The sequence below is a fragment of the Anomaloglossus baeobatrachus genome, chromosome 2 (genome assembly GCF_048569485.1).
Source record: "Anomaloglossus baeobatrachus isolate aAnoBae1 chromosome 2, aAnoBae1.hap1, whole genome shotgun sequence".
In the NCBI taxonomy this organism is placed as follows: Eukaryota; Metazoa; Chordata; class Amphibia; order Anura; family Aromobatidae; genus Anomaloglossus; species Anomaloglossus baeobatrachus.
In genome coordinates, this window is record NC_134354.1 from 210754653 (window position 1) to 210777509 (window position 22857).

Consider the following 22857-nt stretch of genomic DNA (forward strand, 5'->3'; position numbering starts at 1 on the left):
TCTGGGTGAAGTGGGATCCTATCGGTCTCCAGGCACTGAGGCCGGTGCTCCATCCACAGCCCCTGGAATCTGCTGGACATGGAGCGGAGTATCTTCAGGGACATGGCCCTGCTACGTTGAGGTACTCTGTGTCCCCGTGGGGGACCGCGCACAGACACACGGCAGCACTGCTGGGTGTGTTAGTGCGCCAGAGACGGCGGCGCTGCCCGCACTGGTGCCATCGCACACTACAGCGTAGCTGGGTGTGTTAGAGTATTGGGGGACTACCGCGCTAACCACCGCTGCCATTTTTATCTCAGGCGCGGCTGGGACTTGTGGGTGCGCCGGGGACTTCCGCGCCGACCAGGGCTTATATGCCGGCCGCGCTTATCACTCTAGTCCCCGGCTTGTGCGGCCTAGTCTCACTTCGTTACCGCCCACAGGCCTGCCAGTCAGGGTATGGGCGTGACGCTGCACAGCACGGCAGCGCTGAGAGCTGGAGTATGCTTTGCATACTCCACCCCTCTCACTGTGTACACTGTGAAACCGGATTCCCGCACTTTCTAGGGCACGCCCACGGCCTCCTCCTCTACACAGGACGCCGGCAGCCATTCATGTCAGTTTTTTCTGTGGCTGAGAAAAGAGACAAGTTTGGGAAGACCCTGGCAGGGATTCTGATGGTCACACAACCACTGTGAGCGGGCGGTAAGCAGCACCTGTGGTGCTGACCCCACTAGTGCCGAAGTGCACATATAGATATATGCTTGTACGCTATACATTGCACTGTTCGGTCGCACTTTTGTATTTTGGCTATATACCCTCCTTGATTGTTCGGGGGAGATAACAGCATATCGTCTGGGTAAAACAAGGGTGCAGAAGCACATGTTTTCTATGCAGCCTGTACAGCATGTACGGCTATACTGCCGGCAGGTTACACGGACCCCCATTGTATGCAATGCTCGGCCCCTGTGACACATACTCAGCCGGAGTCTCTGCTAATGGTCCAGGTGATGGGGACGGAGTTTGCAGTATTTACTGACAGACTTTCTGAGCCTATGGCTATGATACTAGAAGCCTTGCAGTCCAGACAAGTCTCTCAGACCATGGGCACTGTTGATTCATTGCCCCCTGGTCCCCTCCCCCCCCCCCCCCCCCCCCCCCCCAGTTGGTGCAACAAGGTGCTCCGGGAGTGTCTCATGGATCCCAAAGTGAGGGGTCTGACTCGGACCGCAGTCCCAGACCCCCTAAGCGACCTCGCTGGGAGCATCCCTCGACATCACCGCATGATTCAGGGTCTCAGCATGGGGACTCTCTCTATGATGAGACGGAGGTATCTGATCAGGATTCTGATCCTGAGAACGTTCTCTACCTGGATACACCTGATTGTGACACCGTAGTGAACGATCTTACGGCGTCCATCAATCAAATGTTGGTTTTTTCTCCCTCAGCTCCTACGCCTGAGGAGTCAGCTTCTCAGCAGGAGAAGTTCCGTTTCAGGTTCCCCAAGCGTACATTGAGTACGTTTTCTGGATCACTCTGACTTCAGGGAAGCAGTCCAGAACCACCAGGCTTGTCCAGATATCCTTTTTTCCAAGCGACTTAAGGATACACGTTATCCCTTCCCTTTTGACGTTGTCAAGGGCTGGGTTCAGTGTTCCAATGTGGACCCTCCTATCTCCAGCGGCTTAATCCTTAGTTGCAGTGGAAGATATGGTTTCACTCAAAGATGCCGCTGACAGACAGATGGAGCTCTGGTTGAAATCCATCTATGAAGCTATTGGCGCGTCTTTTGCTCCAGCTTTCGCAGCAGTCTGGGCGCTCCAAGCGGTCTCAGCGGCTCAAGCGCAAATTGAGGCAGTCACACGTACGTCTGCGCCGCAGACTGCGTCTTTACCTTCTCCAACGTCAGCGTTTGCGTCATACGCCATTAATGCTGTCCTGGACTCGGCGAGCCGGAAGGCACTTGCGTCCGACAATTCAGTGGTAATACGCAGAGCCTTGGGGTTGCGGGAATGGAAGACAGATTCTGCTTCCAAAGAAGTGCTTCACCAGTTTGCCAATCTCCGGCGACCGCTGGTTTAGTGAGCGTCTGGATGAAATCATCAAACAATCCAAGGGAAAGGATACATCCTTTCCTCAGGCTAAACCGAACAGACCCCAACAGAGGAGGGGACAGTCGAGGTTTCGGTCCTTGCGGAGCGCGGGCTGGTTCAATTCTCCTCGTCCAAAAGGCCTCAGAAAGATCAGACGTATTCCGATTCATGGCGGCCTAAATCACGTCCTAAAAAGACCGCCGGAGGTAAAAACCGCCACCAAGGCGGCTTCCTCATGACTTTCGGTCTCCTCACACCGCATCCTCGGTCGGTGGCAGGCTCTCCCGCTGTTGCGACACCTGGCTGCCACAGGTAAAAGACCGTTGGGTGAGAGACATTCCGTCTCACGGTTACAGGATAGAGTTCTACTCTCGTCCTCCGACTCGATTCTTCAGAACATCTCCGTCCCCCGAGCGAGCCGAGGCTCTCAGGCAGGCGGTGTGCACTCTGCAGGCAGAAGGAGTGGTGGTCCCGGTTCCTTTTCAGCAACAGGGGCACGGTGTTTACTCCAATGTGTTTGTGGTCCCAAAATATGACTGGTTTTTCCGTCCGGGCAACAGACACGTAAAAACCAGGCGGTTTCGGATGGAATCCCTCCGCTCCGTCATCGCCTCAATGTCTCAAGGAGATTTCCTAGCATCAATAGACATCAAGGATGCTTATCTCCACGTGCCGATTGCTCCAGAGCACCAGCGTTTTCTACGCTTCGTTATCGGAGGCGAACACCTTCAGTTCGTAGCTCTCCCTTTCGGGCTGGCGACAGCCCCACGGGTCTTCACCAAGGTCATGGCAGCAGTAGTAGCAGTCCTGCACTCGCAAGGTCACTCTGTGATCCCGTATTTGGACGATCTACTTGTCAAGGCACCCTCTCAAGAGGCATGCCAACACAGCCTGAACGTTGCGCTGGAGACGCTCCAGAGTTTCGGGTGGATCATTAACTTTTCAAAGTCAAATCTATCCCCGACCCAATAGCTAACATATCTTGGCATGGAGTTTCAAACTCTCTCACCGATAGTGAAGATTCCGCTGGACAAACAACGTTCTCTACAGACAGGGGTGTGATCTCTCCTTCAAGGCCAGTCGCACCCCTTGAGACGCCTCATGCACTTCCTAGGGAAGATGGTAGCAGCAATGGAGGCAGTCCCTTTCGCGCAGTTTCATCTGCGTCCACTACAATGGGACATTCTTCGCCAATGGGACGGGAAGTCGACGTCCCTCGACAGACGTCTCCCTTTCTCAGGTGGCCAAGGAATCTCTTCGGTGGTGGCTTCTTCCCACCTCATTGTCAAAAGGAAAGTCGTTCCTACCCCCATCCTGGGCGGTAGTCACGACAGACGCGAGTCTATCGGGGTGGGGAGCAGTGTTTCTCCACCACAGGGCTCAAGATACGTGGACTCAGGAAGAGTCCACCCTTAAGATCAATGTTCTGGAAATCAGAGCAGTGTATCTTGCCCTACAAGCCTTCCAGCAGTGGCTGGAAGGCAAGCAGATCCGAATTCAGTCGGACAACTCCACAGCGGTGGCATACATCAACCACCAAGGAGGAACACGCAGTCGGCAAGCCTTCCAGGAAGTCCGGCGGATTATGACGTGGGTGGAAGACACGGCTTCCACCATATCCGCAGTTCACAGCCCAGGCGTGGAAAACTGGGAAGCAGACTTCCTCAGTCGCCAGGGCATGGACGCAGGGGAATGGTCCCTTCACCCGGACGTGTTTCAGGAGATCTGTCGCCGCTGGGGGATGCCGGACGTCGACCTGATGGCGTCACGGCACAACAACAAGGTCCCGTTTTCATGGCACGGTCTCACGATCACCGAGCTCTGGCGGCAGACGCCTTAGTTCAAGATTGGTCGCAGTTCCGGCTACCTTATGTGTTCCCACCTCTGGCGCTGTTGCCCAGAGTGCTCCGCAAAATCAGGTCCGACTGCCGCCGCGCCATTCTCGTCGCTCCAGACTGGCCAAGGAGGTCGTGGTACCCGGATCTGTGGCACCTCACGGTAAGCCAACCGTGGGCACTACCAGACCGACCAGACTTGCTGTCTCAAGGGCCGTTTTTCCATCTGAATTCTGCGGCCCTGAACCTGACTGTGTGGCCATTGAGTCCTGGATCCTAGCGTCTTCAGGATTATCTCAAGAAGTTATTGCCACCATGAGACAGGCTAGAAAACCATCCTCCGCCAAGATCTACCACAGGACGTGGAAGATATTTTTATCTTGGTGCTCTGCTCAGGGAGTTTCGCCCTGGCCATTTGCATTGCCTACTTTTCTTTCCTTCCTGCAATCCGGTTTGGAAAAAGGTTTGTCGCTCAGCTCCCTTAAAGGACAAGTCTCAGCGCTATCTGTCTTTTTTCAGAAACGACTAGCGCGACTTCCTCAGGTACGCACGTTCCTGCAAGGGGTTTGTCATATCGTCCCTCCTTACAAGCGGCCGTTAGAGACCTGGGATCTGAACAGGGTTCTAATTGCTCTCAAGAAGCCGCCTTTCGAGCCTATGAGGGATGTTTCCCTTTCTCGTCTTTCACAGAAAGTGGCCTTTCTAGTAGCGGTCACGTCTCTTCGGAGAGTGTCCGAGCTAGCAGCGCTGTCATGCAAATCTCCCTTCCTGGCGTTTCACCAGGACAAGGTGGTTCTGCGTCCGATTCTGGAGTTCCTCCCTAAGGTGGTATCCCCCTTTCATCTCAATTTGTGTCCTCATCCAGTTCATCAATTTGAAAAGGGTTTGCATTTATTGGATCTGGTGAGAGCACTCAGGATCTACTTTTCCCGCACGGCGCCCCTGCGCCGCTCGGATGCATTCTTTGTCCTTGTCGCTGGTCAGCGTAAAGGGTCGCAAGCTTCCAAATCCACCCTGGCTCAGTGGATCAAGGAACCAATTCTTGAAACCTACCGTTCTGCTGGGCTTCCGGTCTCCTCAGGGCTGAAGGCCCATTCTACCAGAGCCGTGGGTGCGTCCAGGGCATTACGGCACCAGGCTACGGCTCAGCAGGTGTGCCAGGCCGCTACCTGGTCGAGTCTGCACACTTTTACCAAGCATTATCAGGTGCATACCTATGCTTCGGCGGATGCCAGCATAGGCAGATGAGTCCTTCAGGCGGCGGTTGCCCACCTGTAGGAAGGGGCCGTTTTACGGCTCTATTACGAGGTATTATTTTACCCACCCAGGGATTGCTTTTGGACATCCCAATTGTCTGGGTCTCCCAATAGAGCGACAAAGAAGAAGGGAATTTTGTTTACTTACCGTAAATTCCTTTTCTTCTAGCTCTAATTGGGAGACCCAGCACCCGCCCCTGTTTTTTTGTATACACATGTTGTTCATGTTGAATGGTTGCAGTTCTCCGATATTTCTTCGGATTGAATTTGCTTAAACCAGTTTATTGGCTTTCCTCCTTCTTGCTTTTGCACTAAAACTGAGGAGCTCGTGATCCCACGAGGGGTGTATAGGCAGAAGGGGAGGGGCCTTACACTTTTAAGTGTAATACTTTGTGTGGCCTCCGGAGGCAGTAGCTATACACCCAATTGTCTGGGTCTCCCAATTAGAGCTAGAAGAAAAGGAATTTACGGTAAGTAAACAAAATTCCCTTCGTTTCATCCATGATGGTGGCTTGGACACCTATCAAGCCTCGACCACCCTCCTTTCTGTTGGTATACAATCTTTGGGTGTTTGACTTGGGGTGGAGACCACCATGCATTGTGAGGAGCTTCCGGGTCTTCACATCTGCAGCTTCCATTTCTTCTTTTGGCCAGCACACTGCCAGCAGGGTATCTGATAACTTTCAGAGCGTATGTATTGATGGCGCGGATCTTATTCTTCCCATTGAGCTGGCTCTTTAGGACCTGTCTTACCCTTTGATGGTATTTGGATGTTGCTGCTTTCCTTGCCTCCTCATCGTGGTTACCGTATCCCTGTGGAATGCCAAGGTACTTGTAGCAGGTTTGTACATCTGCTATGTGCCCTGCCGGTAGTTCTACTCCATCAGTCTTTACTACCTTGCCTCTCTTTATGACCAGCCGGCCACACTTCTCCAGTCCGAAGGACATCCCAATGTCTTCGCTGTATATCCTGGTCAGGTGGATCAGTGAACTGATGTCTCGTTCATTTTTCGCATACAGCTTGATGTCATCCATGTAGAGTAGGTGGCTGATGATGCTTCCACTCTTGAACGTGTATCCATAGCCAGACTCTGTTATTATCTGACTGAGGGGATTTAAGCCTATGCAGAACAGCAATGGGGATAGTGCATCACCTTGGTATATGCCACATTTGATGGACACTTGTGCTAGTTGCCTTGAGTTGACTTCCAGTGTTGTCTTCCATAGCCCCATTGAGTTGCTGAGGAAGGTTCTTAATTTCCTATTGACATTGTAGAGAGCCAAGCATTCACAGATCCATGTGTGTGGCATTGAGTCATAGGGTTTCCTATGACTCAATGCCACACACATTGTTTCCAGGCTGTGCTGAGATTGGTCTGTCTGGATCTTGAGTCTTGAGCGACTGCTCTATCCACTAGCAGCTGGTACTTAGAGCCTCTGGTGGTATTCTCAATGCCTTTCTGAGCTGGATTCATGTACTGATTCATATGGTTCTGTAGCTTGGTGGCTATGATGCCTGACAGGAGTTTCCATGTCGTTGTAAGGCAGGTTATTGGGCGATAGTTGGATGGAATTGTTCCTTTACAAGAGTCCTTCATGATCAGCACTGTTCTTCCTTGTGTTAGCCAACCTGGGTGGTGGCCTGCTTCTAGCAGTTGGTTCATCTGTTTTGCTGTACTGCTGTCAATTTCTTTAGCCAGTAGGTGTGGATCATGTCTGGGCCAGGTGCTGTCAAGCTCTTCATGTTCTTGATGCGATTTTGGATGTCTACTTCTGTGATGGTAACTGGTTCTTGTTCTGGGTGGTTATTGTGTTTCATTCTCAGATCTTGCAGCCACTTTGCAGCGGTGTTGTGTGTTTTTTCACAATGGACATACATATATATATGTATGTGTGTGTATCTGCTTTACTGCTTTTGCATGCTAAAAACTATAATTTACAAAAATGAATTTGTTTCTACATCGCTATTTTCTGAGAAGTGGAACTATATTTTTTTCTCAATGAGCCATATTAAGGCTTTCATTTGGGATGGTTTAGTTTGTTCATAACATATATATATATATTTTTTTTTCTTAAGACCTTTTGATCGCTATTTATTTCGTTTTTTGTGTCCATATGATGTCATTTAGTTGGGGGTTTTTTTTTGTTTTTTTTTTTTACTGGGGATTTTTTTTTTTTTTTTACGTTCGCTGCACGGAATAAATAACGTGACCGTTTTGTAGATCAGGTCCTTCCAGATGTGAAGATACCAATTGTGTATTTTTGTTTTAATGCAAATGCTGCATTTTTAGTGGTGATACAGGTTTTCATGATTTTTGGGTGTGTTGTGGGGCGCTTTTTTTTTTTTTTTTTTTTTTTAAATTTAATACTTAATCACACTGAGGGGTGTGAATATTTTCTCCCTTACTCACCGTTCTCCAGTACTGCTTTACTTGTACTCTGAGGAAACCAACACAAACTCAGATGTTGTCCTTGCTGGCTGTTGAACCAAGGACATCCCAGCTACAGGGCAATAGTGCTAACCACTGACCGTGCTTCCCAGGGAAGTAGCCCATTAAAACTATGCTTACTTTATTCTCTGTATGTTAAGATAATTCATTTGTATTCAAAGTACTTCATGTTCTTTGTCTTTTTTATTTTCCTTCTTTCAGATAATTTTCCAAAACCACAAATCAAAATTCATCCCGAAACAACCGTGGCTCTGAGAGGAATGAATGTGACCCTGACTTGTGCCGCAGCCAGTAGCAGTGACACCCCAATGTCTACAGCCTGGAGGAAAGACACTGAACTCTTGTATGATGCGAGGGTAGAAACCTTTGCCAGATATCAGAAGCATGGGGTCGAGCAAGTGGAATATACAACTGTTTTGCACCTTTTCAATGTGAATTTTACAGATGAAGGAAAATACCAGTGTGTCATCACCAACCACTTTGGCTCCAATTATTCCAGTAAAGCTAAACTGACTGTTAATGGTAAGCAAACTGAACAAAGGAATGGTTCTCAAGGAGCATGAATAGTACAAGGAATGAGGCACACTGATCACTTATATCTTGAGGTGGCCTCTAGTCCGAAAGACCAATTTGACCATATGTCAGACGTATAGTCCACATACCTGGTGCTGCTGTAATGAAATTTACAGTCCTCAACATTGAAATTGCAGCATGAAGACACAAAAGTCGAGGAGTAATAGAAAACAGTCGATACATATTAATGATTTGAAAATAATAGAGGAAAGCTATTTCACAACTTCTCAATATATTCAGTTCTAGCACCACACACAAAAATACTCGCACTTATACGCCATTGCATGTTATCAATGATATTATTAATGGTTGTCTGAGGAATGTTCTGCCATGCTAAACGCACTTGGGCAAATTATCAAGAGCCACTGCTGGCAGCTCCCGTTGCAATTGCCGTCCACTGATGCCACCACTCTCTTAAAGGCTATCATGGTGCAGAGCGAGGCTGGGATGGCGGTCTGTCCTCTTCAGCAGTGAGATCTGCATTTGTTTTAGTTGCAGTGATAGCCAGAAATTGGTCTGGAGACCATGTGGGCAGTACATGAATAAGCCTTCACAAGGCAATATCACACTGGTCTTACTCCTGGGATCATAGTGTATGATGGCCTAATATACAATAGACGGGACCTTCTATTCTTCATTCCAGGTACACTCCAGTCCAGCGTTACATTTATTTGGTGGTGGAAACAGTGGTATAGCAGTTTCCTCAAGGCATACTAGTAACCGCTTTTTAACACTACAACAGTAGGCCACATGTTGCTCATGCTACTAACCTAAACATGCTACCATAGGCTGCAGCATCTCTACTAGTTTCTGATTGAGCACATCTGTGACGTCATTAGTTAGTAATAGCATAGGGAGCTGCCAGCAGTGAATTTCTTTTTCGCTCCTAATTGGGAGACCCAGACAATTGGGTGTATAGCTACTGCCTCCGGAGGCCGCACAAAGTACTACACTTAAAAGTGTAAGGCCCCTCCCCTTCTGGCTATACACCCCCCCGTGGGAGCACGGGTCCCTCTGTTTTTGCTTTGTGCGAAGGAGGTCAGACACGCACGCATAGCTCCACTGTTTAGTCAGCAGCAGCTGCTGACTATGTCGGATGGAAGAAAAGAGGACCCATACTAGGGTCCCCAGCATGCTCCCTTCTCACCCCACTTTCTGTCGGTGGTGCTTGTTAAGGTTGAGGTACCCATTGCGGGTACGGAGGCTGGAGCCCACATGCTGATTCCTTCCCCATCCCCATTAGGGCTCTGGGCGAAGTGGGATTTTACCGGTCTCCAGGCACTGAGACCGTGCTCCATCCGCAGCCCCTGGAGAAGCCGCTGGATATGGAGCTGAGTATCGTCAGGGACATGGCCCTGCTCCGTCAAGGTACTCTGTGTCCCCGTGCATACGCGCGCACACCGCAGCATTGCTGGGTGTGTTAGTGCGCCGGGGACAACAGCGCTGCTGCGCTTGTGCCATTTCCTCACTTCAGCTTAGCTGAGTGGGTAGACTCAGGGAGAACGGTCGCGCCGGCCGCTGGGACTGCGACGCGGCTGGGACTTGTGGTGCGCCGGGGACTTCCGCGCTGACCGTGCGTATATCACGGCCGCGCTTATTACTACAGTCCCCGGCTTTTGCGGCCTAGTTCGTTCGTTCCCGCCTCCGCACCTGCCAGTCAGGAGGAGGGCGGGACGCTGTACAGAGCATCAGCGCTGAGGGCTGGAGTCTTTTTTACATACTCCAGCCCTCACACCAGGCACAGTAGGACGCAGTTTCCCGCACTTTGTTTGTGGCACGCCCACGGTCCGCCCCTCTTCACAGAACGCCGGCAGCCATTCCTGCCTGCACGCTGAGCTGCAGAGGGGAGACGGGGAGACCCAGACACGGGATTCTACGGCCTCATATCCGCTGTTCAGCGGGCGGTAAGCAGCCTCAAGGGCTCACCCCCACTTGTGCCGTTTGTATACTGAGTATTTTGTGTTTGCAAATACTTTGTACTGTACGGTCGCTGGTGATTCTCGGCTATACCCCCTCCTAGATTACAAGGAGGCAACAGCATGTCGTCGGCAAAACGCAAGGGTGCCAAGGCACAGACATTATATGCTGCCTGTACCGCATGTGGGGCTGCTCTACCGGCAGGTTCCACTGACCCCCATTGTGTGCAGTGCTCGGCCCCTGTGCAACTTGCACAGCCGGGGCCTCTGCTGGACGTGACCCAGGGTGTACCACCTGTGAATGCTGTCCAGGTGACAGGAACGGAGTTTGCAGCTTTTGCTGACAGATTGTCTATGACCATGTCAAAGATTCTTGAAACATTGCAGTCTAGACCAGTAACTCAGACCATGGACACTGTGGCATCATTGCTCCCTGGTCCCCCTCAGCTGGAACACTTCCAAGCTCCGGGGGTGTCACATGCACCCCAGGGTGACGATTCTGACTCGGACGACAGTCCCAGACAACCTAAGCGGGCTCGTTATGAGGGGCCCTCAACTTCGTCTCACTGGTCAGGATCCCAGCGGGACGAATCTATGGGTGATGAGGCGGATGTAACTGATCAAGATTCTGATCCTGGGACCGCTCTCAATCTGGATACACCGGATGGTGACGCCATAGTGAATGATCTTATAGCGTCCATCAATAGGATGTTAGATATTTCTCCGCCAGCTCCTCCTGTGGAGGAGGCAGCTTCACAGCAGGAGAAATTCCATTTCAGATATCCCAAGCGTAAATTAAGCACTTTTCTGGAACACTCTGACTTTAGAGATGCAATCCAGAAACACCACGCTTATCCTGATAAGCGTTTTTCTAAACGGCTTAAAGATACACGCTATCCTTTTCCCCCTGACGTGGTCAAGGGTTGGACCCAGTGTCCCAAGGTGGACCCTCCAATCTCCAGGCTTGCAGCTAGATCTTTAGTTGCAGTAGAAGATGGAGCGGCACTTAAAGATGCCACTGACAGGCAGATGGAGCTCTGGCTGAAATCCATCTATGAAGCTATTGGAGCGTCGTTGGCGCCAGCATTCGCAGCCGTATGGGCACTCCAAGCTATTTCAGCTGGGCTTATACAAGTCGACTCGGTCACACGTACATCTGCCCCGCAGGTGGCACCATTGACCTCTCAAATGTCTGCATTCGCGTCTTACGCGATTAATGCTGTCCTGGACTCTACGAGCCGTACGGCGGTGGCGTCAGCCAACTCCGTGGTTTTGCGCAGAGCCCTGTGGTTGAGAGAATGGAAAGCAGATTCTGCTTCCAAGAAGTGCTTAACCAGTTTGCCTTTTTCTCGTGACCGATTGTTTGGGGAGCGTTTGGATGAAATCATTAAACACTCCAAGGGTAAGGACTCATCCTTACCTCAACACAGACAAAACAAGCCCCAACAAAGGAGGGGTCAGTCTGGTTTTCGGTCCTTTCGAGGCTCAGGCAGGTCCCAATTCTCCTCGTCCAAAAGGACTCAAAAGGATCAGAGAGGCTCAGATTCTTGGCGGACTCAGTCACGCCCAAAAAAGACAGCAGGAAGAACCGTTACCAAGACGGCTTCCTCATGACTTTCAGCCTCCTCTCTCCGCATCCTCGGTCGGTGGCAGGCTCTCCCGCTTTGGCGGCATTTGGCTGTCACAGGTCAAAGACCGTTGGGTGAGGGACATTCTGTCTTACGGGTACAGGATAGAGTTCAGCTCTCGTCCTCCAACTCGTTTCTTCAGAACTTCCCCACCGCCCGACCGAGCCGATGCTCTGCTGCAGGCGGTGGCCGCTCTAAAGGCGGAAGGAGTGGTGACTCCCGTTCCTCTTCAGGAACAAGGTCACGGTTTTTACTCCAATCTGTTTGTGGTGCCAAAGAAGGACGGGTCCTTTCGGCCCGTCCTGGATCTAAAGTTGCTCAACAAACACGTAAAAACCAGGAGGTTCCGGATGGAATCTCTACGCTCCGTCATAGCCTCAATGTCTCAAGGAGATTTCTTAGCATCAATAGACATCAAAGATGCTTATCTTCACGTGCCGATTGCGCCAGAGCATCAGCGTTTTCTACGCTTCGTTATAGAAAGCGAACACCTGCAGTTCGTAGCGTTACCTTTCGGGCTGGCAACAGCCCATCGGGTCTTCACCAAGGTCATGGCAGCAGTAGTAGCTGTCCTGCACTCGCAGGGTCACTCCGTGATCCCGTATTTGGACGATCTACTTATAAAGGCACCCTCTCAAGAGGCATGCCAACACAGTCTGAACGTGGCACTGAAGACTCTCCAGAGTTTCGGGTGGATTATCAACTTTTCAAAGTCAAATCTAACCCCGACCCAATCACTAACATATCTTGGCATGGAGTTTCATACTCTCTCAGCGATAGTGAAGCTTCCACTGGACAAGCAGTGCTCTCTGCAGACAGGGGTGCAATCTCTCCTGCAGAACCAGTCCCACTCCTTGAGGCGCCTCATGCATTTCCTAGGGAAGATGGTGGCAGCAATGGAAGCAGTCCCTTTCGCGCACTTTCATCTGCGCCCTCTACAATGGGACATTCTCCGCCAATGGGACGGGAAGTCGACGTCCCTCGACAGGGATGTCTCCCTCTCTCAGGCAACCAAGGACTCTCTCCGATGGTGGCTTCTTCCCACCTCATTGTCAAAAGGAAAGTCGTTCCTACCCCCATCCTGGGCGGTGGTCACGACAGATGCGAGCCTATCAGGGTGGGGAGCAGTGTTTCTTCACCACAGGGCTCAGGGTACGTGGACTCAGAGAGAGTCCACCCTTCAGATCAATGTTCTGGAAATCAGAGCAGTCTATCTTGCTCTGCGAGCCTTCCAACAGTGGCTGGAGGGCAAGCAGATCCGGATTCAGTCGGACAATTCCACAGCGGTGGCGTACATCAACCACCAAGGGGGAACACGCAGTCGACAAGCCTTTCAAGAAGTCCGGCGGATTCTGACGTGGGTGGAAAACACAGCATCCACCATATCCGCAGTTCACATCCCAGGCGTGGAAAACTGGGAAGCAGACTTTCTCAGTCGCCAGGGCATGGACGCAGGGGAATGGTCCCTTCACCCGGACGTGTTTCAGGAGATCTGTCGCCGCTGGGGGATGCCGGACGTCGACCTGATGGCGTCACGGCACAACAACAAGGTCCCGGTTTTCATGGCACGGTCTCACGATCACCGAGCTCTGGCGGCAGACGCCTTAGTTCAGGATTGGTCGCAGTTCCGACTACCTTATGTGTTCCCACCTCTGGCATTGTTGCCCAGAGTGCTCCGCAAAATCAGGTCCGACTGCCGTTGCGCCATTCTCGTCGCTCCAGACTGGCCAAGGAGGTCGTGGTACCCGGATCTGTGGCATCTCACGGTAGGACAACCGTGGGCGCTACCAGGCCGTCCAGACTTGCTGTCTCAAGGGCCGTTTTTCCATCTGAATTCTGTGGCCCTGAACCTGACTGTGTGGCCATTGAGTCCTGGATCCTAGGGACCTCAGGTTTATCTCATGATGTTGTTGCCACCATGAGACAGGCTAGGAAACCATCCTCCGCCAAGATCTACCACAGAACGTGGAAGATATTCTTATCTTGGTGCTCTGCTCAGGGAGTTTCTCCCTGGCCATTTGCATTGCCTATTTTTCTTTCCTTCCTGCAGTCTGGGTTGGAAAAAGGTTTGTCGCTTAGCTCCCTTAAAGGACAAGTCTCTGCGCTATCCGTATTCTTTCAGAAGCGCCTGGCGCGACTTCCTAAGGTACGCACGTTCCTGCAAGGGGTTTGTCATATCGTTCCCCCTTACAAGCGGCCATTGGAACCCTGGGATCTGAACAAGGTTCTAATTGCTCTCCAGAAGCCACCTTTCGAGCCTATGAAGGAGATTTCCTTTTCTCGGCTTTCACAGAAAGTGGCTTTTCTGGTGGCGGTCACGTCTCTTCGGAGAGTGTCAGAGCTGGCGGCGTTATCTTGCAAATCTCCCTTCCTGGTGTTTCACCAAGACAAGGTAGTACTGCGTCCAATTCCAGAGTTTCTTCCCAAGGTGGTATCTTCCTTTCATCTCAATCAGGATATCACTTTACCATCTTTGTGTCCGCATCCAGTTCACCAATTTGAAAAGGGTTTGCATCTGTTGGACCTGGTGAGAGCACTCAGGATCTACATTTCCCGCACGGCGCCTCTGCGCCGTTCGGATGCACTCTTTATCCTGGTCGCTGGTCAGCTTCCAAATCCACCCTTGCGCGGTGGATCAAGGAACCAATTCTTCACGCCTACCGTTCTGCTGGGCTTCCGACTCCTTCTGGACTGAAGGCCCATTCTACCAGAGCCGTGGGTGCGTCCTGGGCATTACGGCATCAGGCTACGGCTCAGCAGGTGTGCCAGGCGGCTACCTGGTCGAGTCTGCACACTTTTACCAAGCATTATCAGGTGCATACCTACGCTTCGGCGGATGCCAGCCTAGGTAGACAAGTCCTGCAGGCGGCGGTGGCCCACCTGTAAGAAAGGGCTGTCTGACAGCTCGATCGCGAGGTATTCTTTTACCCACCCAGGGACTGCTTTTGGACGTCCCAATTGTCTGGGTCTCCCAATTAGGAGCGAAAAAGAAGGGAATTTTGTTTACTTACCGTAAATTCCTTTTCTTCTAGCTCCAATTGGGAGACCCAGCACCCGCCCTGTTTTTTCTTAGGGTATTTGTTTTTCGGGTGCACATGTTGTTCATGTTGATAAGTTACGTTCTCCGATATTGTTTATCGGATTGAATTTGTTTTTGAAACAGTTATTGGCTTTCCTCCTTCTTGCTTTTGCACTAAAACTGAGGGACCCGTGCTCCCACGGGGGGGTGTATAGCCAGAAGGGGAGGGGCCTTACACTTTTAAGTGTAGTACTTTGTGCGGCCTCCGGAGGCAGTAGCTATACACCCAATTGTCTGGGTCTCCCAATTGGAGCTAGAAGAAAAGGAATTTACGGTAAGTAAACAAAATTCCCTTCTTTGATGATTTGCATGCCCAAATGCATTCAACTTGGTGAAACATGCATCGGACAACCATTAGTAACGTTATTGATAACATGTTAAGGTGTGCAAGTGTGGCGCTCATACTCGAAAATAGAGAGATTTTGAAAACTGTTTTTAGTTCTTTACTATTTGCACATCACTAACATGTTTCTTGATCCTGTGATTTCCGTAAATCCATGACTTTTCCTTACTGTTGCAATTTCAATGTTGAATGCAGAATTTGAAGAAGAAATAACATGGTAAAGGGCTAATGAAGTTTAAAACACCACTCCAGCGTTTCTTGTTGTTGCATCACTGGAATGGTGCTTTAAATGCAAGCCCACTGCTCCCTGTCTGATACTCTGGTCTCTTTCCTGCATCACGTAGCTAAAGTTGTGACCTGCCGTCTTACACTGCGTCAGCAATCACTTTCTTAATATAAGTATGAGTCTAAGAAAAAGGCTCTCATAGACTTGTATCAATACCTCATTCAAACGTCCATTTAACACTGTCAGGCCGCAGGACTCCTAACCCAAGTTTACAACCTCATTAATGTTAGGTTAGGAGACCCACTGCTGGTCTGTGTTTAAATAGACCTCTGAGGCTTAGAGGATCTAATTCTTTAGTGTTAGCCAGAAAAAAAGAGTTGTGGTTACATGGTCCAGGAGAGAACCAGAGCAGCGCTGGAAATGACACGACGGTGACTAAAAAGTATTTTAATACATACACTACATGCATTACTGATCAATAACAAAGGGACATCTAAAGAAATGAAGTACAACATCTTCTGAATCTGTTCCCACAAAAGGAAGGGTACTTGAATCAATAGAGCCAGCCATATGAGGTTGTCATCCTAAAAGTCCTTACTGACCCTTTAAAAAGACTTGCCACGTGACTTCAAGAATCTTCCCTAAAAGAAGCCTTAAAGATGCTAGCTTTTGTGAACAATGTCTACTCTATAAGTATTTCTATCCTGACTTGGCTCTTTTCACAAGGATAAACTCCCACCATCCTCTCCCTAGACCATTGTCACGTGTAACCATGCGTCTACAACCACATTCTGTTGCTTTATGCTGAGTAACAGCTCTCATTATGGAGCGCAGCCTGACCGTTTTATGTTGGGTAAAATAGGTGTAATGGAGGAGGCTAGTGCTTTAGATCAGTAATGGGCTTTGGATAATTTTTGCCACACTGATATACTCTTTATGTCCTCATATTTTCTTTTTTTTTTTTCTTACAGAAATGCCCTCATTTCTTAAAACTCCAATGGACTTGACAATCCGCACTGGTGCCATGGCACGCTTGGAGTGTGCAGCAGAAGGTCACCCACCTCCTCAGATCGCATGGCAGAAGGATGGTGGAACAGACTTCCCTGCTGCCCGAGAGCGCCGCATGCATGTTATGCCGGAGGATGAAGTCCTGTTCATCGTTAATGTCAAAATTGAAGATATGGGGCTCTATAGCTGCACAGCTCAAAATGCGGCAGGCAGCATATCTACCAATGTCTCACTGACTGTATTAGGTAAGTAAAATGCGTTTTTGTTAGACATGGGAAAGCAAATTTGGTTTTGCTGACTTTCAGATGACATAGGCATAGAATTCAATGGGAGACACAATTAACATTTTTACTCTTCTAAATCCATCAAAAGTGAATCTCAAACCTAGCATTTTAATTAAACCTTAAACAAGGTCGTTCCTTAATCCATATTGAAAAATCTGCACTGTTTTATCAGCCGGAGGCCACTGCGCTGGTGTTGTCTGACTCTTGTGCTGCTGAATTGGGAAGTTGCTGCACACGACCAGCACTACTTTGTACATTATATATGGATATGATGATGACCGTGTTCTGGGCTGTCTGCAGTCACTGTAGTGTACACTACGGCATTTCTCTTATGTAATTTAAAGGGAACCTGTCATATCTCTAAACCCAAACGCTATTAATTTGCATAAAGGTTAATATTCAGGTTAATAGCGTTCTAAAGCTGTGTGGCTGCCACAATGAAAGTGCCTATCAAGAGAATGTGAACATTATTCCTGCCGACAGCATCTGGCTTTCAGTCATAGATGTGGAGTTTCAGTTACCACTCAGTACATTGTGAGCCGTGACTGTAGCACCGGCAATGACTGGCAGGCGCTTAGTAGTACAATCAGCACAGAGCCAGCTGGCAGTCAGTGTTGGGGCATTGTTACAGCCGTAACGCAATGTGTGTGATCAGTGACTATATCTGTGCCGACCTCACCTCTATGACTGAAAGCCGCAGACTTGTAAGGAATACGTTAATTTTCTCCCGGTAGCCAGGATTTCAGTTCAGCGGCCATACAGCTTTAGAATGTTATTAACCTGCAGATTAACCCCATATCCGCTGATGCAACTTGTTCATGTTGTATAGTTTTCAGATGTAATGTTGTGGTATTTAAAGGCATGCCTTCTCATGTTTGTTGTTTATTTCTTTTTCTTTATTTTTTTTTATTATAGAAAACCCTCCTGAACCCTTAGTTGCAAAGCTTTAAAGGGATTGTTCACAACTCTAGTATTCATGGCCAATCTTCCAGATTAGTCATCAATACCAGATTGGTGATTGTTTGATACTCCGCACCTCCACCAATGAGCTATTAGCAGGTCTGGCGATGTACAGTTTGTTGAGTTGGAAATGTACAGCTCTGTACCATGTGTAATAGTCCTCGGGTGCTACAGCTCAGATGGTCTGTAAGGGAATGAAAACTGAACTGCAGGATATCAGATTGGTCACTGCACAGTATTGATCTGTGGCTATTGTACATCCGGCCATCCCAAGACATGCTAACAGCTGGTCAGTGGTAGTGCTGGCAGTTAAACCTCCACCCATCTGATATTGATGAGCTACCTTACAGAAGCCTGTGTATATATGTATGTACTGCAGTGTAAGTGCCTTCTGCAGTAGGTGTCCAGCTCGGCTCCTGAGTGACATCACCGCTCTTCAGACACTCTGGGTCACACTTCGCTCTGTGACACCAAGTAGTTACTCTTTCAGTGCAAGTCTCTGAAGTGTCAGAACCAGGCTGTATAGACTGATATTGTAAAAAAGAGCGTGGTGTCACCCAGAAGACCTCAATTATAATCATGTGACTCTGAAGAGGATCGGAACGGCACTGGATACCAGAGAAGAGCTCAGTAGATCATTATATTAACACACTTACACACTACCCTACATAGTTAAGAGTAAAGAGTTAAGATGGATAATAAATATCGAAATTCTGGACAATCCATTTAATTGTTGCTGGTTATACTTATGCAATGTGTTTCTTCTTTCAGAAACTCCCTCTTTTATTAGACCACTTGAAGACAGAACAGTGGCTCGCGGGGAGACTGCTGTCCTGCAGTGTATAGCGGGAGGAAGCCCAGTTCCTCGCCTGAACTGGACCAAAGATGATGGGCCCCTGATGGTAACAGAGCGCCATTTTTTTGCTGCTGCAAATCAGCTGCTTATTATTGTTGATGCTGGCCCAGAGGATGCTGGGAAATACACATGCAGCATGTCTAATACCCTTGGAACTGAGCGGGGTCATATCAACTTATATGTCTTGTCATCACCTAACTGCGACTCCTCACAAACCATCATTGGCTATGAAGAAGATGGGTGGACTACAGTTGGGATCGTCATTATTGTGGTTGTCTGCTGTGTTGTGGGCACGTCACTGGTCTGGGTGATTGTTATATATCATATGAGAAGGAAAAGTGAAGACTACAGCATAACCAATACTGGTAAGTGTTCGGCTCTATCATGGCTATGCCCACAATCATATTTCACAGGAGCAGGCTCTAGTTTGCTTTGTCATTTTCAGGCCAGGAACGGCACCAGAATACACCATTTTTGCATACATTTGCATGCTCACAAACGACTGTTGTCTGCCTGGCTTACATCTTATCCTCCCCAGAAACATAACGAAAATGACAAAAAAAAGTGACCTCTTTGTGACCTTCATGTCTTGGCTGCTTTATTCCCTATAAATTATGTACACTGAAAAGCTGATGCTGATGAATTGAATTGTACAGCTAACCACAAAGCGTGCGGCCAAACAAGACCTGGGAATACAGAAAAACCTTCCCATCTTGAAAAGCAAAATCCAGATCCCGATAATGTGAGCGCTCGGCCTTTTCATGTGCCGTGCACAGAGCTCTTGTGGGATCTCTTTAGTCTAATATGTTCAGTTTATAGCTGCAAACCTGCAGAGGCGATCTCCTTGAGGCCTCTCGTGTAGGTCACGGGGTGGGAACGATTACACAGGCCTTATTGTTTGCTAAAAATAGGAGAGACGGCATTATCCCGTCCTCCAAGCCCAATGTGCGAGGACTGTGCTTTCTGCAGGTCTACAGTTCTCTATATTACTATATGCTTATCTAGACCTGGAGTCTGTGGGAGCGTTTCCACTTTAAAATTGCCCAGAAGTGAAACATTTGACTGACTCAATTTAGATAATGACGGCTTTCTCACTTTTGGAGAGATTGCCATTTCTCAGTTTTTGATAATGTATGGCGATTTGTTTTCTGTATGCAGGTCACATTTCTGAGACTCAGTGGTTGGTTAAGCTTTTATACATTCTGTTTTGTGTTGTTTCTTCAGAGGACCTGAATCTACCGGCAGACATCCCCAGCTACCTGTCTTCTCAAGGAACCCTGTCTGAGCCCCCCGAAGGATATAGTAACTCCGAGGCTGGCAGCCATCAGCAGCTCATGCCTCCTGCCAGCGGCTGTGTTCACAAGGGGACAGATGGTGAGTACTTGGTGTCCAGACCACAGCTTTGCTTTTTGTGTGTCACATCTTAATGGTTGTCAGGTTAAATATATCAGGAACCAAACTGCAGCTAAATGCTTCTGATCCTTACTGTTTCCTTTTAAGTAATGAGGCAACGTGGAAATTGGTCAGAAAAATATGAATGGTCCCTGGACATGTAAACTTTCCATAGAGACAGCGGTTTCCCTATCTACCAATGCATGGGGGGGGGCACAATTTCTGAAAATATATATATTTTTTTAAAAAACATAACTATCTCCTGTACAAGTACTGCGCGGCAGGCAAGGAGTTCTCGACAAACAGCGCAAATACATAACGCAATCATGAAGCTCGCTCATAACCTCCTCCTCTTACATCATCGGCTCCCTGCCATCTCACAGTGCTGATTATTGCTTAACTCTGGGCCAGATACTGTGGCCTGTGGCCTATTGCTTATGGCAGGGCCCTACACACCTCATGTCAGTGTAAAACTGACATGTCCAAGACCCTGCAATAATTGTGTATTTCAGGGTATTAGACAAGTGATCAGACTGGTGAAAAATCAAGTGCCATATAGAAGAACTAAATAAAAAAAGGAAAAAAAATCCAATAACATTTGGAAAAAAATGTGGAGAAAAATGCAAATTAACGTATAAAAAAAAAATAACAAATAATTCACCATTAAAAATGCTGTTTAATTGGAATCACCATGTCCGGAACAACTACAGCCTTAAAGCAATCTCCTAATCTAAAGGCAGCTTTACACGCGGCGATTTATCGTGCGATCGCATGTGCGATCACACCCGCCCCCATCGTTTGTGCGTTACAGGTAATTTGTTACCCGTGGCACACAAAGTCGTTTACCCCCATCACACGTACTTACCTCCCAAACGACCTCGCTGTGGGCGGCAAACATACTCTTCCTGAAGGGGGAGGAACGTTCGGCGTCACAGCAACGTCACACAGCGGCCGCCCAATAGACGCGGAGGGTCGGAGATGAGCGGAACTTAACAACCCGCCCACCTCCTTCCTTCCGCATAGTCGGCGGCCGCAGGTAAGCTGCAGCACATCGTTCCCGGGGTCTCGCATGGAGCGATGTGTGCTGCCTCGGAAACAGTGAACAACCGGCGCACAGAAGGACAATCGTTTTTTTTTTTTTGTTTTTTTTTTGTTTTTTTTAAAATGAGCGACGTGTCAACGAGCAACGCTCGTAGCTGTCACACGCTACGATATGTCAAAAGATGCCGGATGTGCGTTACTAACGACGTGACCCCGACGACCTATCGTTAGATATATCGTAGCGCGTAACGGGGCCTTTACTCACACTTTCACCATACTTTTAAATTTTGTGTGGTAAAATGAATGATACCATTCAAAAGTACATCTCGTTCCCACAAAAAAGGGACTCCTCATACATCTGTGTACAGAAAAATAAAAATATTTGGCTCTGGTAAGAAGTGGAGTAAAACAGCGAAAATGCAAAAACTTTAGATTGGCCACGTCAAGAAGGGTTAAACATAGCTATAGATGACAAGTCATCAAACAGAGGCCCAAAAGCGTGTTCTTTTGGCCTACAAATAGCCAAGAATCATCAGCATACCATTTACCTGTATAGAAAAGCACATCAGACTGCACTTTCCTAAACAGATTGCCACTTCTAAGAAATGTAAGACACATCGAAAAAGTTAAAAACAAAAAAAAAAAGGTGTCAGTCTTATATTCTTATACTCCGGTGTTGTGTTACCGGAGGGGGGCAGTGGTGGTAGAGCAGGGTCACAGGAGGCAGAGGCTGTGCTGGCAGCAGCGGTGGGTCATTGGTGGCAGCGGAAGCTGCGGTGGTTGTGTGGTGGAGCAGGCCGGTGCGGCGAGTGTCCCAGTCTGTCTGCGGTCCGGGCTTCAAAGAAATGGCGCCCGGAGTGGTGCATGCGCAGATGGAGCTCTCATCCAAGAGCTCCATCTGTGCATGCGCTGACTCCCGGCACCATCATTTGAGGCTGGGCACCGCGGACAGACTAGGACACTCTCTACACAGCCACCCGTCCGCACAGAGTGGCAGCCAGCAGGCACCCGGCTACTGGGGCACCCAGACGCCCGCTGACATGCACTTGGCAGACCGCGCACAGACAGCCACCCACCAATTCATTTCTTGGTAAGCTATATTTGGATTTTAAGATATATATCTCTCATTTTCCTCCCATATTTTTGCGTTTTATAATCCGAAAAAAAAACGGTATATCCTGCAGTGTATGTTTCCTTTTATAATGGGTCCATGTAGTGGATGGATGGCTCTGCGTTCGCCCTAACAATGGTCACTGTGCCTTACAATGGGCATAATCACAGCCTGGACATACCCTCACTAACTTCCCTCAGGTCTGGTGGTTAAGCTTACAATGGTTGTATGAAATGTATTTAACACTTAAACTACTGTTCTTTTCCATAAGGTTTGTACGTTGATACCGGCAGTGAGGCAGATGCAGAAATCCTAAATGCGCAGTATGCATCCAATCTGCAGAATGGTAGAATACAGCAATTATATGGTCGTGGCAATGGCTTACATTCTGTAGACAGGAGGGACAGCCTTCCCATTCCAGGTAAGAAAAGCGAGTGTTGTGCACTTCTAATTGTAAATACTTCTCTGTGGATATAGGTAAATGAGTTGCTGACAGTAATTATAGTTTATTCAAAATGGCCTTAACTTGGTTCCTGGCACTTACTTTCTGCACACTGACAACCTAGAATGCAACATGTTTTCCATCACCGTGGAAGAATCGATGCCACACAAGTGACGAGGCATTGTTCTAGATCACATCATTGCTGCAGGCCGTGCGCTACAGAGGCAGATCAGTCAGGATATACTGTATTGCAGTATGTTACAATTCAATCTGCAGGTGAAAGGAGATGTGGGTGTGCTGCATTGCTGATAATCAAATAAAACATCCAAAGAATCCGGAGTGATTTAGCTAGAAGTGCAGCTTATTCTCAACGCATTTCAAAGTC

At 48.7% G+C, this 22857-nt stretch overlaps 1 protein-coding gene across 1 annotated transcript in view; it reads left to right on the forward strand.

The window, feature by feature from the left end:
- Positions 1-22857, forward strand: part of LRIG2 (leucine rich repeats and immunoglobulin like domains 2) — a 140660-nt gene that overhangs the window by 110786 nt on the left and 7017 nt on the right. The window contains exons 13-17 of the mRNA XM_075335592.1: positions 7815-8135; positions 16350-16631; positions 18402-18851; positions 19711-19860; positions 22302-22451. Of these exons, the coding sequence (XP_075191707.1) occupies positions 7815-8135; positions 16350-16631; positions 18402-18851; positions 19711-19860; positions 22302-22451 (1353 nt within the window). The remainder of the gene's footprint in view (positions 1-7814; positions 8136-16349; positions 16632-18401; positions 18852-19710; positions 19861-22301; positions 22452-22857) is intronic.